This window comes from Myodes glareolus, chromosome 6 (genome assembly GCF_982192425.1).
Source record: "Myodes glareolus chromosome 6, mMyoGla1.1, whole genome shotgun sequence".
Lineage (NCBI taxonomy): Eukaryota > Metazoa > Chordata > Mammalia > Rodentia > Cricetidae > Myodes > Myodes glareolus.
Genome location: NC_142031.1, coordinates 24,500,419 through 24,525,156, shown reverse-complemented (window position 1 = coordinate 24,525,156; position 24,738 = coordinate 24,500,419). Strand labels below are relative to the sequence as shown.

The window sequence follows — 24,738 nt, the reverse complement described above, 5'->3', positions numbered from 1 at the left end:
TATTAGCCATTAAAATTGGCATAAAAGAACCTGTATTTATCTCACCCAGGCCACCAGGGTCGACGAATTACAAAACAAATTGCTGTCATTGAAACAGCCAAACCGTGTGAATTATTGTTATTCAATAAATGCTGACACCATGGGAAGACACAACTATTTGCCTGTTTCTGGCACAGCGTGCCCAGGACACCAGCGTGGAAGCGAAGCAGGTGGTCAAGGCCACAGCCCATGGCGGTATACTGTCCAGCTAGGGAGTGCTGGGCTTTTCAGTGAGCAACTTCCAGCCTGTCCCTACTCTACACTCACACAGAGCCGCTACAGAACGGAACATGTAGAACATGTAGACGGGCGGCAGAAATCCGGAGGTGAGGGGTGCAACCCTTCTCCCTTCTCACAGGGGCACATTCTCTGAATGTCACCTTCATCTGACTTCCCTAGGCTCGCAAAATGAGGGCAGCCGCTCTCTCTAAGACAAGGAGGGCATTGCACTCAAAGGTAAAGATTTGCAAACACACAAAGCGAAACCTTGTCTTGGTGGGTGGAGTCTAGGGATTTCGGATTTCTTACCCACAGCATGGCATGGGGGAGGGGTGTGGGATCATGTCTGAACTTGTTTGCTGTAGGAGACAGAGGCCTCTGGATGACACAAAACTTAGCAAAACTGCCCTTTTCTGTTTTGTTTTGGGGGTTGTCATAGTGAAGAGAGAGGGAATTAGCAGGAGCCTGGGTTTGTTCAATGTAAAGAAATGTGAAACCAGAGTCTTCAAGCCAGGCTGTGCTGGGAATCTGCCCAATGCCCATGGTCTGGGGTGCAGCTGGGAAAGCCTCTTCCTGCAGGGCCTGGAGACGTTAAGACCGTTCCTTCCCCACTCCCCATGTAGGGGCAGAGCGTGTGTCATCCAGGTCTGTCGCTTCCTCCCTCCTCTCTCAGCAAATAGGGCAAGAGCTCAGGGCACGCCTGGATCTGCCCTGCCTTGTCTCTTGGGCCTGTGCTGCTCCAGGGTGGATTGCCCTGGCTGCCCTACTCCAGCAGGCTTTCTGAGGCCCGTGCTTCTGCAACCTGAGGAGGGGCTCTCTAGAGTAAGAGAAGAAAATCTTCCCAAGACCTTAGAAAGCAAGGGGCCCCAAATTCTAACTAAATATTTTCTGGGTAACTCAACCCCCACTAAGTGTCTTCTCTGGCCAGCGCCCTGTCCAGTGTGGGTTGATAAACCTGTTCAACACAGTTCCAGCCCATTTTTGGCCACATTCAGCCAGGCTGTACCCCATAGCCCTAAAGACAATATCGAGCTCCTCCTATGTCAGTTCCCTCACAAGTGAGGCAGGAAGAAGGCACACTTTATTGTCCCGACTCTGTGGCCCCAGTCTCATTCACCCTAGCATCAGTCCCGGTGATGGCAGCAATGGTGCTTTGAGAAGCACGTGCTGCAGGAGAGATGGGACAAGAGCCTGAGCTCGTGGGGTGTGGCTTGCTGCAGGGTCGCGGTCTCTGCTAAATTGGACAGTCTCGAGGCTCAGAATTATTGAAGCCACTTGTGTTTTCAGAGGGCTGGGCTGTCTGAACACATAACATTTCAAAACTGAGTGTCTGTTGGTGCCCCCTGACTGTTGGACGCCTGGGGACAGGCTGATGACACGGGGCTCCAATGTTCCCTCTTCTCTTCCTTCCCACACCCCCTGCCCCTTTCTTTGCTACTAAACTGGTTGTCTCTGAAACACACTGATAGCCCTGAAGGGAAAGAGACCCTCCAGCCAAGGGCAGTTCTGGCTACCCACCTGTGACGTCACAGTAATCTGCTGTTCTAAATGGGGCTGTTGCTAGTGAGAGGAGCATGCTCAGTCAGGGACTATCAGCTGTCAGCTTGTCCCTGCTTCAGTGGGGACACCCGCAGAGTCAGCCCAGGGCTGCGGGGGCAGAGGGGCACAGGAGGGCTGCACCCTGCTCTCTCTCCCTCAGGCCAGGGCTCTGAGGAATGTAGAGCCTTCCTAGCTGGCCGCACAGAACCCTGCTTCCTGCCCAGACAGAGCCAGCGGAGCATGGGCAAGTTTTCTTTTGAAAGATGAAATTTAAGTCATTTTATTGCTGCTGAGACGTTCTGCACGGGCAAGGCTGGAGCTTGCGTCTTCTCGTGGTATTTCTGGCTCAGCTGCCAAACCTGTCCCCTCACCTCGCTGCAACTCTGCACCACTGCTGGGCAGCCCCACCGTACCCCACCCCTTCTTCCACCTCTGACCATTCCTTCCCAGCTTCTTCACAGACTTCTGCTGGCATGTGGCTTTAAAGAAGCCGCCATGCCCTGTGGAGCCATCCTTCCCACTATTAGAAAACTTTTTAATTTCCTTAACTATTAGCTCAGCCAGTCCTACGTCTTCATTTGGTGGCCTCAGGTTCGCGTGAAGCCTGGTTATCATGCTGTGTGGCTCCTGGACCCATCCTTGGTCTGGTGCTTTCTTTCTAGCCCTCTCCAGAAGGGGCTCATTTTATTTCCTGGCTCAAACTCTTGTCTCCATACAGACACACAAGTCTTTATCTTGAGCCTAGACTGGCCCCTGCTTTCCTTCCCACTGACATCTTAAGCACAGTGGTCCAGGCTGAGCTTGCATTTCTCCCTCACATCTGCTCGCTCTCCACTTGGGTCAACCCCGGCTGGTACCCTGAAGTTCGGTGAATTTCCTTTTCCTACCCTTCTGTCTCCCCTGCTGACACACCCTTTGTCAGTGTGCCCTGCCCTCTGACCCACACCCTAATTCAACCCGCCTCGGCCCCGACCACTGCCACTGAGGTTTAGAATCTCCCAGTACCCTTCCATACAGGCATGGTGTAACACCAGGGTTTCGGGGGCCCACTCTCTACTCAGCACCCTCACACCTAACCTGCTCCTCTTTAGCTGCCTGCCAGTGCTTACAAATGTTCCTAACGTTGGAGAAGATGGTGAGAATGACACACCCCTTTCTTCAGAAAAGGACAGCCACATGTACAAACAAGCTCACAAGATTTTTGTTAAAGCCTCAGGGAACCCATCAACTCCTTGAGACCCACCCTGAACATTCTGCAGACATGGTTCCAGATGCTCCTCCACAGCCCTTTCTCATTTCTCCACAGTCTCCCAGCTCCCTCCTTACTTACTTGGTGCTCAGTGGCATTTGGGACAGTGTTCCCTTCATGTTTCTCCCAGTTTCTTCCCAGAATGCCCTTTCTAACCTTCATTGCTTGGGTAAGTGATTTTCAGTGCTAGCTGAGACACATGTCTGTCACACCCAACACGGATGAGCACCTACTATGTGCCGTCTCAAAGCACGTCACAGACACAAAGATGAATATAGTTTTTGCAATCACAAACCATGTAGCTGGGCAGGGAAGACAGAGCAGTGGGTGTCCACGGCAAACTTTGGGTGCCTGTGCTTGCCTTACCTCTATCTGAGCATTTCCCATGTCTTACAGAAGCTCTCTTCATGTCCCCCTCCACATTCACTGACTTTAAGCGCCCAGAGCACACATCTGACTTCATCACTTTTCTACTTTTAAGCAAAGTGCAGTGTTTTAAATGGAAGGATTTGTCCAAAGGAATGGCTTAAGGTGGTCACCTCACTATTGACTAGCTAGGAAGAAATGAGAACATGGCAGGCTAATGTCTGTCACAGTGTCTCCGGAAGCTGCACCCCTGCCTCAGACCTTTGCAGGGACAGCTGTGTCAACCTCACTGCAGAGAGCTTGGTTGTGGACTCTGACAGGCGACGACATCCTACCATCCCCTCAAGTGAATACGGGGATGTGGCAGGCCATCCAGCCCCTCTGTCTTTTCTGCAAACATAAAGCCGAGACAACCATTTTTTCCCAGGCCTGACCCGAGACAAGTATGCAAGAGCCCATGGCTGTCCTTCAGTCTGCTTGGCTTGCTTTTCTGTTCTCTCCTTGCTTCCACGCTCCACACCGGGCTTGGCTCAGGGGCATGAGCCTGATTCCTGTGAACGACCTCATGCTAACTTGACTGGCACTACAGTGTGTGTGTGTGTGTGTGTGTGTGTGTGTGTGTGTGTGTGTGTGTTGTGGAGGAGTCCCAGGTTGCATATTTGAAAAACCCAAATTCCTAGCTTGCCACCCTAGCATTCATGAAAATACAACTCAAGGGGATTTTCTAATGGTAAACCTAAGCTGAGCAAAGACTAGTGAGGGCGACATAACTAAACACACAGATTCATTCCTGCCACTAGCGAGGCAGTGATGGCAATGAGACTGACAGCACTGGAGACGGTACAGTCGGCACCAGGAAACGTGGGCAGTGCGGGAAAACCCTGGGTGTGAGCCCCCTTAGCCTACCCTGGGTGTGAGCTCCCTCGGCCTAGTACAGAAAACCCCTGGGTATGAGCCCCCTCAGCCTTTGTGGAATTCCTTCAAACACAGGTCGGAGAAGCAGGGGGCTGTTCTTGTGGGGAACGTAAGAGAACTCCCACATCTGAACGAACTGAATGGCCTGCAAGCTACGGGCTTTGGAAGCCGAGACTCCCTCTAGGATACAGCTACTGGAGTCTCTGAAACCCACGAGCAGATCTCTCCTCGTGTGATTTCCACTAGGCGATTCTCACCACCTGCTTCCCCAACTGATGGAATTTGTAAGAATCAAATGACAATGACATCTCTGTTGTCCTTACTGAGGACATTCGAATGCTACATCTTTAAATTTCAGCAGCTTCTAAGCAAGCACAGGAACTAGTTGGAATAGTGACAATATTCTGGAGGAAGTCTGGCTTTCTAAGTACTCAGAAACCATGCAGATGTGTAAACTATAGTTTGGTCTATCTATCTATCTATCTATCTATCTATCTATCTATCTATCTATCTATCTATCTATCCATCTCTCCCCCGCCTGCCTGCCTATCTATCATCTATCTATCTATCTATCTATCTATCTATCTATCTATCTATCTATCTATCTATCTATCTATCCTAGTCCTGCTAGGAAGACAGGGCAGCAGCCAAGGGCCATCTCTGAGAGAAACACAGGTTGCAGGCAGTTTGGCTAGGGGATGAGCTAGCACAGCCAGAGCTCACAGAGTGAGGATATGACATTAACTGAGGGCAGGGCACCCTCTGTGGCATGTTCTGACAGCCCTCGCCTGGCCTTGAAGGCACAGCGACACTGGGTGGGCGGGAAGAGAGGAGGGCATTCCAGAGGGAAGACTGAACCATTATCAGAGGTTCAGGTAGGATAGTGGGCAAGTGTGGGATGCAGGAGCTCACCATACATGATATCTGGGGGAAACCGCACTCACTCTAAAAATTTGACAGCCACCATGTCTTCCTCTTAAAGATACACTGGCGTATGTTTAGGTTGGGCTTGGACCTTCTATGATGCTCTTAAGAACTTCAGGTGTTGCAGGTGCCTTTTCTAAGGCCGAGAATTTGGGAGACACGGGTAAGATGGCCACTGCTTTCATGCTTCCTGGACGGGACAGAGAAATCACTTTCCTGGTGTTGGGCTGTGTTTAAAAAGTCCTAGGAAATATTCTGGTTGTCGCTTGTTCAAGTGCTTTTTAATCTTGGAAGAAATGGAACAAAACATTAAGCTCACCGCTCTGGGCACTGAGTAAATGAACATCTGCTTCAGCAGGCACGGCAAAGGCAAAGGAATGCTGGCTGGGGTCCTGCTGCTGTGGCACTGGGGCAGGGAGAGATAAACTCGACTCTGGGTTTCCTTGGTGGGTTAGTGCATGTGGTGAGACAGTTAGCTGTACTTTGAAAGGTGTTTGTTTACCCCTGCAGGACCTGGCTCATGGCTGTAGAATGGCTGTAGAATGGCTGTAGAATGGCTGGCCCTTCCATAGGGAAGAAAGAGTAATTTGCTTGCTCTGGAGGAATAGGATAATATGATTTATGCCAGTTCCAGATAAGATCTGCTTTACAATTAAAAAAAATTACACTAATGTGTGTATGTGTGTGTATAGTATGTGGTGTGTGTATGTGTAGTATGTGTGTGATGTGTATAATGTGGCAAGTGTGTGTGTGTGTGTGTGTGGTGTGTACAGTGTGGTCTGTGTATGTTTAGTATGTGTGTGATGTGTACAATGTGGTATATGGTGTGTGTGTAGTGTGTGTGGTGTGGTGTGTATATGTATTGTATGTGTGTGATGTGTATAATGTGGCATGTGGTGTGTGTGTGTGTGGTGTGCATGTGCAAACACACACACACATACGTGTGTCTATATGTGTGGAGATGGAAGGCAACTTTGAGGAGCTGATTCTTTCCTTCTACTGGGATGGCTCTGGGGATGGAAATCTGGCCATCAGAATCAGTGGCAAGCACCTTTACCCATTGAGTCATCTCACCATCTTTTGAATAAGAGAGAAAATGACCTCAGAAGCCAGGACAGTGTACGATTTGCTACTTCGTTACCATTAATTGTTGCATAGTCTGAGTTAGGCTGAGCACCTCCCATTCTGTCATGGCCTAGCCTAAAGACTTTGTGTTTAAATATCAGTCAGTTAGCTCAGGGTTGGTGAAAGGGGATCTGAGGCTCCCTCCACTTCTGATTCCATTTCCCACACTGTTAATCTCTCCCTTTTCCCCTTTTCTTCTTTCTTTTGAAGTTTCTTCCCACTGATCCTGCTTTTGAACCTCTGTAAATTGTGCATCCCATGGAATTAGCTCTCTTTCATAGCTGATCAGGGATCACCCCAAGTCTTAGCTCTCTGGCTTAACCGGGCCACCCAGGAGCAGGTGTGAATGGACACACGGGCCTTTCACCAAGGCCTGTGTACTTGCCGCACACACTTCTCCACTAGGCTCTGACTCAGAGGCTGTACTTACTAAATGCACAATTCACACACGCTTGATTATCTGATATTGGGACATCTAAAAGCTTAATATGCCAAAGTAGGAAAGGGAGGGACCAAGAAACAAGAGACTAGGAAAAGTGCAACTAAAACAGCACAAAAGCTGAGGCTTAGCCAGAGAGCCCTGGCCTCGCATGCAGGAGGCCCTGACTTCTGACCCTCCAGCCCTAAGGCAAGCAAATCCTAACAAGACAGTGGCCAGAAACTGCTTTAGGGATCCACCGCCTCTCCACTCCGGGAGCTCAGAGCAATCGGAGAGTTGTAGTTGGGGGTGAAGGAGATGAAATGTAAACTACTATATTTCATAACATTCCCTGTGAGAAAGGAAACCGAGAAGGGCAGGGGTGCTCCCAGCAGGCATTGCTCTCTCAGTCCGCTGTGTTAGTGACCTCACCCCAGCCCAGGCGGTGACAGAGCTAGGTTTGGCTGGCCTTCCCCGGGGAACCTCTCCAGCAAGAACATAGCCCTGAGGATCCATGCCTGTTTCCCTTCATATCTGCTATATTCAACTAAAAGCTACCTTGCTCTCCACACCATTCTTGTCTTACTGTTTTTGCGTGGCTTGTTTGAAAAAGACTTATTTTGTTATTTATTTATGTGCACACACGTGTCTGCATGTGTGTGTACACATGTGCTTTGGGTGCCCATGGAGGACAGAAAAGGACATCAGATTTCCTAGAGCTGGAGTTCTAAGCAGTTGTGGGCTGACTGACATGGGAGATGGGAACTGAACTCTGGTCCTCTGCAAGAGCATCAACTCTTCTCGACAGCTGAGGCATCTTCTGCCCTTTAAATATATAATTTTTAAAAGTTTTTTTTTTTACTATTTTGTTCTTTGATCTCTCAAGTTCAATGTGGATATGATCTATCACTATTTTTTGTTTCTTATACAAACACTTCGGAATATGAATTTCTCTCTGAGAACCTCTTTGGCTACACCGTAAGTTTTGGTATGTGCTTCCAAAGTGATCCTTGACTCACACTGGCTCATAGACTACTCAGTTGTGAGTTTTGAAGCATGCAAGATTTTAATAATCGGTTGGTAGCTTCATTAGCTATTGATATTTAATTTTTTCAATCCAGAACATGACTGTGTTCTACATGACGGAAGTCCTCAGGTGGGTCTGGAAAGGAAGTGACTGAGCAGGTGTTTTTAAGTATATTCCATTTTTTAAAAACTTTTTCTTTTCCAATACAGATGAATGGAAAATATCCGGCCAGATTCCAGTAACCCACTCTGGAATGCCTCCTGTTTTATGGTTCACTAAAGAAAACATTTGCCCATTAATTCATGGTGCTTTATTGATTGGCAGAATCATCTTAATTTCAGAGATGTTAAAATGTGGGGGAAACAGTGTGTGTGTGTGAGACTTCTAACCAAAGTGACACATTGCTAACTATTTTACCTCTCATCTTATACAGCCTTAAAATTCTAATCCCTATTTAGGACTTTGCTTGGGATCCATAATCTGTCCAGAAGCTATTTTTTTTTACTATATCATTCAAATCATTTATACTTTACCAACTTTTTGATGTCTTCTATCAATTACTGAGATGCACATAGCCCTCCTCTGAACAGAAGAAGGTGGGTCTACAAACTTCTCTTTGTCACCCTCTCAGATTTGCTCTCTATGTGGTGGGGGTGTGTCACTCCATGTAGACCAGAATCATGGAATCTTTCGGGTGAACCGCTACTACCCACATCATGACATGACATATCCTCACCAGCAATACATCACCATTGTCTTCTCTCTTTTTTCTTCCTGCTACACAGTTTAATCTACCCTTCATTAGACAGCCACACTCGTTTGCTTTTTCTTTTTGTTTAATATAACTTTTCTCATATGTTTTATGGAATATGTTCTTATTGTAAACAGCGGATAGCTGGGTGGTTTGGCCATACAAGCCATCATTCTGTGTTTCCTTATGGCTGACCCACCACATCCATTTTGTTTATAGACTTCTGAATTTAACTTGCACTTTTACCATTTACTTCATGGGTATCTCAGAGTTTTCCAAAGCATAGTTTCAGAAAAACATTTTTTTTTCTCTCATCACCTCTCAAAACAAGGAAATTTCAAACTCAAGGCGCACATTCCTTAACGTACTTAGAGATAAAATAAGAGTCAATCATTTAAATATCCAAGAAAAATAAACCAGTGTGAGTCCTCTCAAACATCTTAAATATATTTTTATGCATCTGAGGGCTATCAAAACAGAAGTGCTGGCAAATTCCTTCTGTTTCATTTGTAAGCAGTATCTGAGATCTGAGCTTTGCACTCGTATTCCTGCGGTCCTCCTCTTCCCTCTCCTGATCATGGTGCACCAGACCACAGGTATATTATTAAAGTGACTTAAAAAAACAGGACATCGCTTAACCAAACCAAGCTTTGAGTTTTGGGTGGCTCTCTGGGGACTTCTGAGTAAAGAGAAGCGCTGCCTTGCGGGTGGCAAACCTTGCAAACAAGAACGCGTGCTTGGAGCCCTGTGGCTGAAGCATGAGCTCACTCGTCCTAGGTGCAGCCTGGCTGACCTGCATCTCGCAGGGGACCCTCTCCGACAGCGACAGCAAAGGCCTCTCAAACTGATTTCCTAAATGTAAAAGCCAGGTTCATCAGTTACACTCTGGAGGACTGGGTTTACCCTTCTCAGTTCACGTGCTCTTACGTCCACAATCGCCAAAGCTCAGCTGTGGAAGGAATCTGTTGGTTTTGCCAGCCTAGTCACCATCTGATGCCAAATGACCTTTTCAGAACTCTGCCAGTTACTTGTGCTTGGACGGAACCATGACAGAGAACTCAGTCCTGCCTGAGACCCACACAGTGGCACACCTGCTTTAGAACGGCTCTTCCTCTCCGTGCCAGATGTGTCCCCCGACCAGTGAGCTCCGGCTTCATAGTCTGCACAACACAGTAGATTCTGTAATGTTTCTCTCATCCAGCTTCTCTGGGCTGGCTCTAAAGAACCCTCCTGTCACTGAACACTAAACTTAAATAGAGAGTTTACTTTTCCCAGGTTCCAGGGGCCCATCACCCCCTTAGTTTTTGTTACTGTGTCAGGAAGTCTTCAGAAAGTGCATCACTAGGCCAATCATGCAGATGATCACAACCCAAGGGCGAGAGCACCTTATCCCAAGTCCAGCATGGCAGTATCAGGATGACAACAGATTCATCTGGCCCAAGGCTGCACTCATTTTATCTATCTATCTATCTATCTATCTATCTATCTATCTATCTATCTATCTATCTATCTATCTAGATATTTATTTATTTATTTATTATGTTTACAATATTCTTTCTGCGTGTATGTCTGCAGGCCAGAAGAGGGTACCAGACCTCATTACAGATGGTTGTGAGCCACCATGTGGTTGCTGGGAATTGAACTCAGGACCTTTGGAAGAGCAGGCAATGCTCTTAACCGCTGAGCCATCTCTCCAGCCCCGGCTGCACTCATTTTTATTGTCCTCCTCAAGCAAGCCTTTCCTGTTTTCCCAACCCACACATGTTAAAGGACACACCACTTCTAATTATAGCGATCTAAAGCGTGTGGCTGGCCATCCTTTTTCAAGGCTAAGGATAAAGCACTAGGATTCAACCATTTGTGCCTGGGGCTGTGGACCGGACACCCTTGGCGCTAAACTCCTTCAACTAAATAATAGAAAGTAAACGAGGACTTATTCTCTCTTTCACTGACCAAGGCATAAAACCGTGGTCTCCACATTAACACACCTGGTTGCAGTTTGCACATCTGCAGCGTGCAAAGGTAGGGGCTAGCTTCCGCAGCAATGCCTTGGACTTGCTTTCTATGGCTTCCCTTTGCATAAACTCCACATTTCATCACAGTCTCTCTCAAGGCCCCTTTCTACCCATCCCCAGGGCAGACTCTTCCAGGGGATGTGAAGGTCAAGGAGAGGGGTGGGCATGGGAGAGAGGTGGGTGCAAGGTGGGATGCTGCTGGTCTGTAAAAGCCTGTGGGGGAGGTCGGAGCTTGAGCCCTGGTCCTACTTTTCTTTGGCATTTAGATGGGTCGCCCTCCTTCAGAGGTATCAATTTGGAGGAATCTCTCCTCTTATTGGGGTGAAAGGCACTTATAGGCAAGCTGCAGACGTGTTCTGATCCCAGCGTTTTGTAAGAAGCCGTTGGCTGTGCTTTGCAGGAAGGCCACTGAGTGACTGGCTGGAACGTAACCCTAGATGCGGCATGTCTGTGCTAATTCATTATTCATCTAAAGATGTGTAGATGCAGAAGCATCTAGTCTTTAGAACTAATGAGGAGATTTTGCAGGCTCTATGTCCTGCTGCACCCCAAACTGTACAGTGTTTACCTCTGGGCTGTCTTCCCACCAAAGCATTTGTGTCAGGGGCTGGCTGCTATTCCCAGACTCTCTGACCCTCTGTCCACAGCACTGGTTTTACACATGCTGGCCCTACTATATCTCTGGTTTCAGTCGCCACCGTGGCCTTGTCCCTGGACTCGGTTCCTTCCCTAGGAGGATGATCCATCACAGACTTTGATGGATGCTTTGACAGATGGACTGTTTACTTGACCTTGGAAAGCAGAAGGGAAAATATCTGCTCTCATTTGTACTCCTAAGAGCGCACAGTCCTTTTTTATTATGTTGGAAGATGAACTTGCCACTCGGCCCCAGACTACTGGACTCACTCCCTACCCAGCTGGTGAAACTGAAGGAGCTTTGGCAGCGGTGGCTATGCCAGGCATCTGTTTACCTAGAGAGCTGACCATAAAACCAAGTTGAATCTGTGTGTTTCCAAGTTCTTTTAAAGCTATTGGTAACAGATCTAAATCAACATAGAAAATGGGCCTGCGTGGTTGTACTGGATGGAGCTGAACTCTTCAGACAGTGCTGGGTGGTGGACCCTGTCCTTTCTGTAGTCACACCTGCAGCCACGGTGGTGGCCTCTGTCCTCTGTGTAGTCACACCTGCAGCCACGGTGGCCTCTGTCCTTTGTGTAGTCACACCTGCAGCCACGGTGGCCTCTGTCCTTTCTGTAGTCACACCTGCAGCCACGGTGGCCTCTGTCCTCTCTGTAGTCACACCTGCAGCCACGGTGGCCTCTGTCCTTTGTGTAGTCACACCTGCAGCCACGGTGGCCTCTGTCTTTTGTGTAGTCACACCTGCAGCCATGGTGGCCTCTGTCCTCTGTGTAGTAACACCTGCAGCCACGGTGGCCTCTGTTCTTTCTGTAGTCACACCTGCAGCCACGGGTGGCCTCTGTCCTTTCTGTAGTCACACCTGCAGCCATGGTGGCCTCTGTCCTTTGTGTAGTCACACCTGCAGCCACGGTGGCCTCTGTCCTTTCTGTAGTCACACCTGCAGCCTTGCTTGGTGGCTTCTGTCTGGCACACCCCTTTCTGAGCAGCCTCAGCAAGGCAGATTGTCAATGTGGGCAAATACCTATATTTATATCAAACAGAAGATTCTAAAAGGGACATACAGAATGAATTCTGAATGGAAGGCTGTGGGACTGTTTTGTGAATGGACTAGGCTTGAGTCAAGGAAAGAACCCCTATTTATTCAATGGATTTTAGTGGCTTTTCTCTTTTTTAAAAAAAATTTTGGATGACAAAGTAAGAATTAGGTGGCTATGAAGGTAAGAGTCTTTTCTGTTTAACATTTAGTTGGCTGGCTTGTTAAAAATGTAGACTCCTGGGCTAATTCTGATTCTCAGAGTTTTCCAACCATTGTGCTATGGACACTCTGAGCCAGACAATTCTTTATAGTGGAGGAGGCATTGAAGATTGTTTCTCAGTCTCTGTTCTACACACATACACACAGACGCCTGTGCACACGCGCGCGCACACACACACACACACACACACACACACACATATTAATAGAAAAATGCCACCTATTGTGACAAAGAATAGTCTGGATTCAGAATAAAATGATTAAAATGGAGGTGATGGTGCCAGCAGAATGTCTCTGCTGATTATGGTACTTGCCACCAAGCTTGACTGCCTAAGTGATCTCAGGACCAACATGACGGAAGGGGAGAACCATCTCTCAAAAGTCACCATTCTCTGGTCTACATTTGCCCCCCCCCCATATTAATAAATACCTGTAATAAAGTTAATGAAGAAAAGCTCTTGGATAACAAGCTGGAAGCTGAAGCATACCCACAGAAAGGGAGCAGTACCCTAAGGGTGAAGTGCGGTGAAGTGACTGTGGTGTCACCACAGGGAGGGACACAGATGCCATCTGCATGGCAGGGATTTCAGAGTTAACAGAAGAACGTCTGCCCTAGTAAACACTGCTTCTCCTGCTTCCAGCAGCTTGACTGCTGCCCTAAGGCTACTGCTTACTTTATTCCTGCACCGGGGAAACATTTTTATACCAACGCAGCAGAGGAAGACTGCAGCCCAGCCCTGTCTGACTTATCAGTAAACCGGATTTATGGGTTTCCTGCCCCTAGTTATCCTGTAAACAACATCTTCAAAGGTTTTCCTCCCTGATCCTAAAACCCAGGCTTATTATACCCTAAGAGGGGGTGTGCCTCTTTATCAGGGGAAAAGCTGCCATGGGGCATGTGCAGAAGATCCTGTAAGAGGGGAGGGATATGAGCCAATGAACTAACAAAGCCACCATTCTTCAATAGACGTTTGAGGCTTCCAGCTCCTAGAACACGTTACCATTATCCCAATTACAGCCATGCGATGTGGGGTCTAAGAACAGCTAGATGACCTGATGCCATCACTCCCCAGTGTGGTTGTGCTGGGCTTTTTGTTTGTTTTGTTTTAAACATATAGTTTGGAACAGCCGGCCTGCAAACTCACTATGTAGCTGAGGATGACCTTGAACTCCCGACTCTCCTGCCTCAGTCTCACCTGAGCTGGGATGACAGTGTGCATTACCGAGTGTGCCGACTCGAAGTAGGGGCTTCTGACTCAACAGCTTGAATGAAGCCCCCCCATTATTGTGTAGCCACAACACATCATGTCATACCCGCAACACTCAGGGATTTTTGATGTCTCAAGCTGGAGATCACCGAATTCTTATCTTTGTTAAAAAAACAAATCATCTGACCAGTGACACCACATGGGTTTTCTTGAATTATTAATCATTGTTTACAGCCAAGCTCCTTTTCATATAAACTAGGGAGAAAATGGAAGAGTCTTTATTTCCATAGTGGTTAATTAGACTTAGCGCCTTAGGTATAATTTTACGTTTCCTACCTTTCTTTGAAAATGGTGATCTTTACAACCATGGTAAGAAAGGTAAAGAAACCCTCACAGAGATCCAGCAGTGAGTCTGGCCTTGGGTGGCCTACTAGGCGATAAGACCAAGAAGGGTGGGTATGTGTCCTGGGAAAGGAGCTGTTGTAAAGTTGAGAAATGGCCCCAATCATAGAAACAGAAGCAGAGGGGACAAAAGACAAGTCACAGGTCTGCCAGGGCCCCCAGCCCTTGCAAAGGTTGCCTTCCCCAGCACGGAGCCTCTGTCTATGCATTCACATGTGATTATCAATCTTAAGATCACCATTATGGCATTACCTCCGCAGACATTTCCTGACTCCATTTGCCCCCCTTCCTTTGTCCTTTAAGAAATCCTACAGCATTTACACCTGAATCATGCAACCCTGTTCTCTCTGTGTGTACACACATGTGTGGGTATGTACAGAGTCCAGAGGACACCCTCTGGTGACATTTCTCAGGAACTGTCCACTTCATTCTGTTTGAAAGTGCTTCTCATTGACCTGGAATTTGCAAAAGGAAGCCAGGCTGGCTGGTGAGTTATCCTGAGTGTCTGCCTGTCTCCTACCTCCCCAAGCTGGGATTATAAATGTGCATTATCATGCCCAGCTTTTTTTTTTTTAAAAGTGGGTTGTAGGGATCAAAGTGAAGCATTGATTGACTGAGTTGTCTTTCGCCCCACCACCATTCTTTATTACACACAAGCTGGTGGGCTCCTTCGTCCAACAGCAACTTTGCAGATTATTCACGGGATACCAGGCACCCAGAAACTGCCTAAGAAATGCTGGTTGAACAACGTTCTGAATTCTGTCCTCTTTGGGTAAAACATGATGATAGACTTATAAAATATTTATTTAAAAGAAGATAATTTTCAAGGAAAGTTCCGTAAGGTCCTAAAACTTGTTTTGTGCTGTACTAAATCAGTGATGTTTTTTTTCTCAGCCTTAGTTTGGGGAGGAAAGGGGTCTAGCTAGACAACCCAACTGAGGTGTCTGAGAAATATTGGGGAAAAGGGACCAAATGCTGGCACTTTCTATAGCCAGGCAACTCTGCCAAGTTTACCCTGAGTGTAGAATCTTTTAGCGCTAAGTGGAAAAAAAAAAAACAAACCTGTCCTGTAAAACCGCATGGAATTCCTGCTTCTAGCCAGGGCACCAGTTATTCACAGTGGCTCTTGAAATGTTCGGAGCGCACTTATCCAAACGGGCACCAAGTAAAGCGAGAAATCTTAGCTTCATATTTTAAATTAAGTTTTGCTTCCAGGTGACGGGCTGGGCAGGCTGTGACGGGCATGGGCAGGGCTAATCCTTTATCCAGGCCCCAGGGATCATTCTGATCTGAAAACCAAGTCATCCAGACAAACACTAGCCTGAGACTTCTCACTCCTGGATGCATGCCTTCTGCCTTCCACTGAACCTCTGCTTTGCCTTGGGCAATTTTAGTGTTTAACCTGAGCTTCTACTGGGGCCTGGTGGGACTGGAGCTCCATCTTTGGACTGGGAGGTTTTTGCCATCTTGTTTGTCTCCTTCCCATCACTTAGGTGTGGCTGAGTGACAAGCGTGCACACTACGGACATGTCTTTTCTCCAAAGAGTTCCGAGTCCTTCTGTTACCATGTGACCCAGGACAGGGGACTCAATTCTCTAGAGAGAATCCGTTAGTTCAAACTGTATGAGTGGCTTGGGGTGACTCTGAACTCAGGATCCTTCTGCCTAAGTCTCCAGAGAGCTGGGGTTACGGGCATGCAGCACCACACCCAACTAGCTTGTTTAAGCTTCCATGATAAAACGCTGAGTGTTGACTAACTCCAGGTCTTCCGCTCATTACAGAGACCACTTATATAACACTATAGTTGTGTCAGCATGTATACTCTTACCATCGTCTTTTTCTTGGTTATGAAACAGAAGCATAGGACGGATAAATAACCTAGTCCAGGCTACACAATGAATAACCAGCAAAACTGGATGTCCCAATTTCCCCTCACCCCCAGGTCTCCTCCTCAGCTTTCCTCCTGCCTGCCAGCGGTCATGCCATCCTTTTAGATACAAGGTCTGGCTTCCTTTCTGGTCCTTCCTTTCTCAAGTTTCATATTTGATGCCTTAGCTTCCCCCCATGCCACTGAATCAAAACGGAACTCCCTCAACAGCCATGCAGCTCCCACCTTTCCCAGGCTGCTCACTGGCTAGCTCCACAGAGTGAGCTTTCACATGCAAGGCAGATTGCAGCTCCCCTCTTGCAAAGCCCAAGTTCTCACAAGGCCTCACATCCTCTGTCCCTGGTCACCTCACTGACCGGGACCCTTGCCAAGATGTACTGCTAGCACCCTCACTTTGCTTCAGACACCAGAGGTCTCTGGCCTCAGGGTCTTAACATTAGGGCTCTTGGTTTGGAAACTTCTACCCTCTTCAACCCGCCTGTGGCTTCACAGTTAACTTCCTCGCTATCTAGGGCTCTGCTCAAATGCCACCTTCTCAGTGTGTCCCCTTCAGGGTTTGCACTGGAACCCACCCACCGAGGCAATGCCAAACTCTCTTATTTAGTTTTTCTCTGTCACGTATATTATATTTTAACATAGCATGGAAACATTTCTTATCTTTACTGTTCATTGTGTATTCCCCACCCTCTGTCTACTGATGCACCCTACGTTCCTAGGAGGCTTCATCTTACGATCAATTACTGTTTATTAAGTAGATGAAAGAATGGACTTGCATATCTAATATTAGGGTGGTGATAATTTTCTCATAGACTAACAGAACAATCTCAAGTGAAAAGGAAACAATGCAGAATATATTGGAAAGCGATTTTAACCAAGAGTCCATTGAACTGGAAACTTGGTGACGTAATCAGAGAAAGGCAATCTGAGGTAAGATGGGGGTTAGAGTGAGTTGAGAAAATACAGTGGACATTTCCTGGGAATTATTTAAACTTTGCAAAACACTGGTAAGGCCACCCTTTCTTCTTCAGAAACTCAAATTTAAATTAATAGTCTTGTGTTTTCATACCACAAGCTAAGTCAGTCCTAAGTTGTTTGCTTTCTAACGCCGCTGTCCTTGAGGTCTGAGAGGCATAACTATTTGTCTGTAGTGTGGTCAGACATAATAAATAATTATTAGCTCCGCAGGGTGGTGGAGAATACTTCTAAGCAGGAATTAGCAAGAACAGTCATAACCATTATGAAACTCGGCATTTAGAAGGTAAATCATATTTGCCTTATTTGTGCATTTAGAAGGTAAATCATATTTGCCTTATTTGTGCATTTAGAAGGTAAATCATATTTGCCTTATTTGGCTTTAGGGCTCAACTGCTATCTCTTATCTACCCGCGACACTATGGAGGGCACAACACCAATTACCAAAGAGTTCTAGCAACACATTTTAAAATGGCTGACCAGGGAGGAGCTTTGCAAACATACTCATTGCCTTCCTTCATTGCTAGTAAGATCTAACTGAAGGCATGCACTTAGCTAAAGAAAGAAAATTTCAACTAACGGTAATGCAAACATTCCCATTAGGGGACGGGTTCTTCAGATGAGTGAACTGAGCCCCAACTGCCCAGGCAGGCTGAACTTGGAGACAGTGACTCTGCTAAGAAAGAACTTCATAGACCCAGGTTGTTCCCCACCCCCCCACTTGCCCGCATTACCTCCTCAGAAGGCCTTGGGATCGCCAACACCAGGGTTCATGTTCTAGTGCACTGTGAGGTGAAGGTGTCTCACACACTCCCTCTCTTTTAAACATATAGTTTCGAGTTATTAGACATCATATTTAAAGAAAGAAACCAGCTCCTCAGTTGACTTTAGGGGTGGTCAGAAGTAAGAACTGCCTGACAGGATCCATGTTGTAGTAGCCAGCAGAGAATACTTTGTGTCCCTAAAGCAAGGCCCCTTCCTTCTCACTCTCCGGCTTCACCAGTTTTCTTTTTCCCTAGATTATTTCCACAGCCGCAGGAACAAGTTTCCATTGTTCCTGTCCTTAAACAACAGCTCCTCTATAAATTCTATGACTTTCTTTAGCTGGTGCCCATTTCCTGCTTCTTAAAACAGAACACAATAAAACACCCAGACTCTTTAAGATATATTTTATATGTTGTCCAATTCCTTTCTGTCTCCCCAGTCGTAAGGGTACCTGACGCAGGGGCCCACCCTCACTACAGCCTGCGCAGTAGCGAATCTCCTATGCAGGCTGGGACAACCAGGGATCCCCCTCAGTACCAGGGACAGAGAACCTGAAGCCTGACCCAGGCATCACAGTAAACAACACCCGACCCAGATGCATCAGGGTGGCAGACAGAAGAAAGAATCAGACAGCATTTCATGTTTGATGCTGGAGAAGGCAGGGGCTTGGGAAGAGCAGTTGAAAATGATAACGGCGATGGGGTGGGAGGGTGTGACTTACACAGTGTGTGGTGGTGATGATGACGGAACTGGAGATGAAGGACAGGCCATCGTTCATGCTCACCTGCAGGGCAGCTTTCCTGCAACGACAAGAGGCCCGGATGCGCTTAGCATGGGGTGCTGCGAGCAACAGCTCGAAAGCCAGACAGAATGCTTACTTCCCCGTGGGGCCTGAGATTCTTCCTCGTAGCACGCAGAGGACAGTCTCTCAGGACCACACACCTGGGACATCCAAGAAATGCTGGGATGCATTCAGCTGGCGTGTCAAGGCAGGATGTCAACTTTGCATTGCAGTGAACTGCAATGGGCAAGGAAAGCCTGTCTCATTTGACCTGTTTGCTATACTTCGTGATAAGATAAAATAAGATGAAGCTTTCTTCCTCCCTCCCTCCCTCCTTCCCTTCCTCCCTTTCTTTCTTTGAGACAAAGTTTCTCTGTGAAGCCCTGGCTGTCCTGGGATACAGTCTTGGAGACCAGGCTAACCTTGAAGTTAGGATCCACTTGCCTCTGTCTCCTGAATGTGGGGATTAAAGTTCTGCTCTACCACATCCCATTAGATAAAGCACCTTAAGAGCCATCCAAGTCAGTAGGGATAATTGGACAAACTGTGGGCTGCATGCTCAGCTCTTGTTAATGAGGATTCAGTGGTCTAATGGGGAAGTTTTGTGGGTCCCTATATGACTTGTGGAAATACAGCTTGTGGACAGATCGGTTTGTCTTCTCCAGGTTTCTGTGCATAAAGTCTCACCGAGATAAGAACTCACACCATGCTATATGATTTCGGGCTGGGTAGCAGGCCTAGTGTCACAGGCTGACTGCGGACACTCAGTCGGAGTTGGGACAAATGATGAAAGGAAACTCCAATGCTTTCCTTGGACACCATTTCCAGACTGCTGGGCATGGTCTGGAGAGGCTCTTTCTGCTCTGTGATTGTCTGGACCCTGGGCCCCGGAGTCCTACCCCAGTTCAGGGTGCTGACCCTCTTTATAGACATCTTATCTTAATGGTACCATGAGGTGTTCCCTGTATGTGAGGCCAGGGAATGGAGGGGAGCATCTGAAGTTCTGTGGAGGATCGAGAGTGGTGCCGAAGGTCATGAACCGACCAAGGCACTTACTTTGCCTTTCTGAGTTTCTTTGTCTCGAAGCAACAGATAACAGCCACTTTCTAGGGCACAGATGATGACAGGGTGACGTAATACATGTGAGAACTTTCTAGAAATGTGGTTGGGATTGAGTCAGCAGACCCAGGCTTGAGCCCAAACTCTTCCACTGGCTTCTGTGTGACCCTGGACAAGTTATTCAAACCCTTCTCGCTGGCCTGAAGGACAGCGTCTTACTTGCTGTGAACTACAGAGGATGAGAGAGATGCTCGGTCGCCCTCCTGGTGGCTGGCTGGCCATAGCTTTGGCACCAATGCCACTGATAGAACCCAGAGGAAGAGTCCATGATGACAACGACAAAAGCTATCGCTGCCCCTCTGGTCCTGCTGCCTCCTCTTCCCTGGCTGCGGACCTCTGTGGGTGATGAAAACTTACATGCCAACTTCTTTTAAGACGGGTGCAGGACACAGCAGGTACGTGTCTTCCACAGCAAACGGCTTCTCGTCTGCAAAAAGGAAGTCGCAAGGTTATGTCTCCCAGTTCAGTCTCTTTGGAGGTCATTAACCAAGCCCAGAGGGATCTGATGAAAACAGAGAAGTGTGTGAAATAAAAACTCCGCTTGCACTGAGTTATGGTTGTAACATGAAATGTCCCCTGAGGGCTTACTGTTGAAACCAAGTACCGCGCTGGTGGGGTGGGGCCTAGCTGGGGAAGCAGGCACTGAGGGGCTGTGTCTAAGGCTAGATATTGTTCTAACCCTGCTGGTAGCTCTCTCCTCTTCCTGGTAGTGGACTCTCTGTCTCTGTCTATGTCTCTCTTTTTGTCTCTCTGTCTCTCAATCTCTCTGTCTTTGTCTCTGTCTGTCTGTCTTTCTCTATATACACACAGACACACAGACACACAGACACACAGACACACAGACACAGACACACATACACACACACACACACACACACACACACACACTTTGTCTCTTTCTCTCTGTACCCTAGTCCCATCCCTGGCTTCTAGGAGACAAGGTACTTTCTTCCTTCGCCCCCTTCCGTCTCGATGGAGTGAAACCTCTAACTGATTGCTCTCCTTGTTTTCCTTGGGTATTTGTCAGAACAGCGCAAAGCTGAAATACGTACTAGACCCCCACCACCAAACAGAGTAGCACCCCAACATGTGTGGTAGCATCCACTATACAAGAACTAATCAAGGCCTCCTTCCTGATGCTGGTCTCCTGGTCCCATGTCTGTAGAGCTAGCCCTTTTACAGCATAGTTTGAGTTTCCTGTTCTCTTAGGGAGAGCTGAGGCAGTCTAAGGAGAGTCACATCTATGTCCACTTTGAGGCCATCTTCATGGAGAAGATCTCCATAGAGCTGGCAAACACAAGCAGATACACCCAAGTATCCCTGAGTTTTAGAAGGCCGGCAGCTTCCTTTCTAGATCCTGTGGTCAGGTTTCAGGAAAATCCAAATCGGAGTTGGATTTTCTTAGGGAACTGGGAAGGGGTGGGGCCTGGCATGAGCCCCTAGGGCTGAAGGTCAGTGTGCATCGTAGGGATTTTAGGAGAAAGTTATTCAGCACACTTGTCTTTAGTACACAGTACAGCCTTTGCAGAGACAGCTAGCTGTTAAAGGTCTTGTGTGCAAGCAAGGGATTCCAAGTTCAGATCCTGAGCATCCATATAAAAGCCAGGTAGGGTGGCGGGTGCTTGAGATCCCAGCACTGGGGAGGCAGAGACAGGCAGATCTCTGGAGTTCACTGACTAGCCCGGCTAACTGAACCACTGATTCCTTCTTGGATGGCATGCGGCCAGAAGGCTGCAGGGTCTGGAGGCCTAGCCAACAAGCCGCTGGCCACCTTGATAGCACTCTGCTCGTGACAGCCTTGGGAGCTAAGGCAGGAATGGACCTTAGGCTTTCTCCCTCACCTCGAGTGTGTGTGCTGTCTTCCTCTATGGTTCTCCATCTTATTTTTGAGATGGATTTTCTCAGTGATTCTGGGTCTTCCTGATTCAGTAAAAACGTCTGCCCAGCAAACCCTGGTTATCCTCCTGGCTCTACCTCCCCGGAGTTGGGATTGGTGACAGGCTGACGTTGCTGTGCCCGGCTATTGATTTCTATTTCATACGTGGATGCTAAGGGATTCAAACTTAGGTCCTCATGCTTCCGCAGAACACCTTACCCACGGAGCCACTTCCCCATCCCAGGACCATTTTTCAGATGCAAAAATGGAGGTTCAGAAAGACAGGGCCATCTTGGCTGCACAGCAATAGACGCAAAGTCAGGTTCAGACCCAAACTCTGCAGCATCCTGTCCTCACGGAGAGACTTCCGGCCCCAGGGAAGTCTGTATGAGGTAATAAACCAAACTGTCCGGCATGGCTGACTGGAACCTGTACTTATTTCCCCGTGGCTGTGGTTTATCCACAGCTTTGCACACAGTACCTGGGGTGCAGCCCCACCCACAGAGCCACGGGCAGCCACAGGGTGGCCCTAGAGGCCTTGTGACTTTAGGCTGCATGCCGTGGTTAAAGCTGGAGGGCTTCTGAGGAGGCCACAGCAGTGAAACAGTTAGGGCCCCGCGAGGGCCACATGCACTGGTCCCGTGAGCTCCTGTCTTGTCTCCCTGTCCTAGGTCACGAGGGCCGGGAGGCAGACTGTGGCCTCGGCAGCAGGACATTTCTAATTCTCCTCCTCTTTTCATCTTCCTTTCCTGCTTGGGAGACCAAATATTTCTGGGGCAAAGCAGACGGGAGGATGGAGGGCTGTGGCTGCTTGAGGTTCAGCTCTGATGTCCCTGAGGTTGAACCCAGGCTGGGAGGCTGTGGGCTAGCTCTGTGGAGCTGGCATTTTCTGCCCCGAGAGGGACTGTTTGGTTTGGAGCCTGTTTTCACTTTACCACAAAAATGAGTGGCTTTTTCCCTTCTCTCTTTAAACAAAGGAGGGCCATTTGGTTTCTATAACTCAAGTCATCTGACTCCTTCCTGGAATGGCCACTTGGGAAGCAGGGACTTCCTCCTCTGCCACAGAGGGGCCCGTGCCTGGTTTGGGGGCCATGCCAGTCCCACTGCAGCCTCTGCCAATGCCAGCGTGTTGTGTTGTGCTGTTTATGGGGCCATAACCCATTCCGAGGACAATACGGGCCCTGCTTCTCTGCTCACTGGGTGGCCATTTCACTTCACTGCTCTCTGGCACCCAGTAGAAACGGTAATGGAGAGCAGGAGCTGGGGCACTCCTCACGGCTGTTCACACCCAGGGGAAAATTAGAGAGGGGTGGGAGTTGGAGACCAGGAGGTTCTTTTTTTTTAATGATTTCGAAAAACAGATATTTCAGAATTGTAAGCACACCTATGATATATTAGCTTAAATCCTTTGTCGTAGGAGTCTGGTAATCAGACAGAAATTTGACTTAAGTCAGAATTGGAGAATCAATGAATGCCATTACATTGAACTGCTGAGCGCAATCTGGGAGGCGGGCATCTTAGAAGCTGGGTACAGGTGTGGGGAGGCCAGAGGAGATGCTTGTCTGACAGATTCAGGCTCAAAGTCCAGGTTTTCCTCTGACTAGTGTGTAACTGGGGTCAGGTTCATCTACTGGTGTGGGAGAATTGTCTGTATTTTGTCAATCATATTTTAATAAGACGCTGATTGGCCAGGCAGGCAGTATAGGCGGGAAAGCCAGACAGGAAGTAGGGGTGGAGCAAAGAGCCTGGGAGTATTCTGGAAAGCAGGAAGCTCCCTCAGCCATTCCTGTGCAGACCACTGAAGAGGCAGGATGTAACCTGCCCAGCTGAGAAAGGTACTGAGCCCTGTGGCTAACGTAGATAAGGATAATGGGGTAACATAAATTATAAGAGCTAATAAGTAGCCTGACCTAATGGGCCAATCAGTTTATAACTTATAGAGATCTCTGTGTGATTGATTTTCTCTGGGACTTGCTGGCTATGGGTACTGGGCGGGACAGATACCCCAACAAGCCGGCCCTCTTACTACAATCTACAGGTGGTGACTATGACATCATTGTGCTGTTGTGTACACATAAATAAGAATGAATGCAAGCACAAAGCATAGTACATGAGGCTCAGTAAGGATTCGAGAGGCTCCCCCCCCCTCGCCCCCTTATTACACGGCACCCAAGCCTTTACAATCCACTGCAAATGGGTTTTCAAAATGCCCAATGTCCGGCCATACCAACGCCATTTAGACATTAGGAGTTTTGGAGGTGTGCGTGTGTATAACTAAATAAATATGCACAAGTGTTCATCCATCCTTTGTATACACACAAAAGCATTTATGATGGTTTTGCTCAACACTGAACAGCCACAGTCTTATAAGATGCTTCCATACCCATCCAGAAGGGAGATAGATACTTGTACTACAGTTTGGGGCTCACAAATGCTAATTACCCCAAATGCTAGTTAAGCGGGTTAGCGCTGTACTACTAGAGGGGTCACAGTTGGAATTTGAATCTGTTTTGCTGAAATGACTGGGACCTTGAATAGACTAGTTGGGCCCCAGCAGTAAGCACACCCTTCAGGGCAGAGGACTGGAAATCCCAGCGCCATAGTGAGGCTGCTTTAAGGGCAGTGAACTGAGAATCCGGAACCACACTGAAATGAGCCCAGTCCCAGGGCTCTAACCTCACAACAAAACAACATAGGTGGGAGGAGAAGGTCCCAGCATCCTTCTCTCCCGTTTGGTGACTGTCTATGAATTTGGGATAGAACCAAGATTGAAATTCATTAGCCAATCCAAACACCAATCAGTGGGTTGTTTTTAAGACTGATGAAATAATTCAGATACTTTACAAGCCTTGGCAACCTTGTCTTGCTATGAATATGTATTCTGGCAAAAATAAACAGAAGAATAGTTTCTAGTCTTATCTAAGCCTCCAAGAATTGATGTCAACCCCTGAAAGGAGTTTACATTCCTGCTGCGCTATTTGCATGAGGTAGGAGGACTAAGCCAGGCTGCTCTGCTGTTGCTCTCAGAGCCCTCTTGGTCTAGGGAGCATTTCATGGCTTCTCTGAACCACGTGTAAGGTCAGTACCAAATTATCAGCTGGTTTGTCAACACGGGTCCAAATTAAGGGGAAAGAGGATTCAGAGTTGGCTGAACAGCTCCCCTGCTCTCTGCCTTCAAACGCTAACAGCTTTGAGGGAAACCAGAGTCAAGGCTCCCTAAATTGGTGGAATCCAAAGCATCTGGGT

General features: G+C 47.8%; 1 protein-coding gene across 2 annotated transcripts in view; it reads right to left on the bottom strand.

The window, feature by feature from the left end:
- The window catches only part of Antxr1 (ANTXR cell adhesion molecule 1), a 187,586-nt gene that overhangs the window by 76,617 nt on the left and 86,231 nt on the right, over positions 1 to 24,738 (bottom strand). For both annotated transcript variants that reach the window (XM_087907059.1, XM_087907058.1), the window contains exons 11-12: positions 19,974 to 20,043; positions 18,438 to 18,516 (exon numbers count right to left, since the gene is read on the bottom strand). In XM_087907059.1, coding sequence (XP_087763185.1) covers positions 18,438 to 18,516; positions 19,974 to 20,043 — 149 coding nt within the window. The remainder of the gene's footprint in view (positions 1 to 18,437; positions 18,517 to 19,973; positions 20,044 to 24,738) is intronic.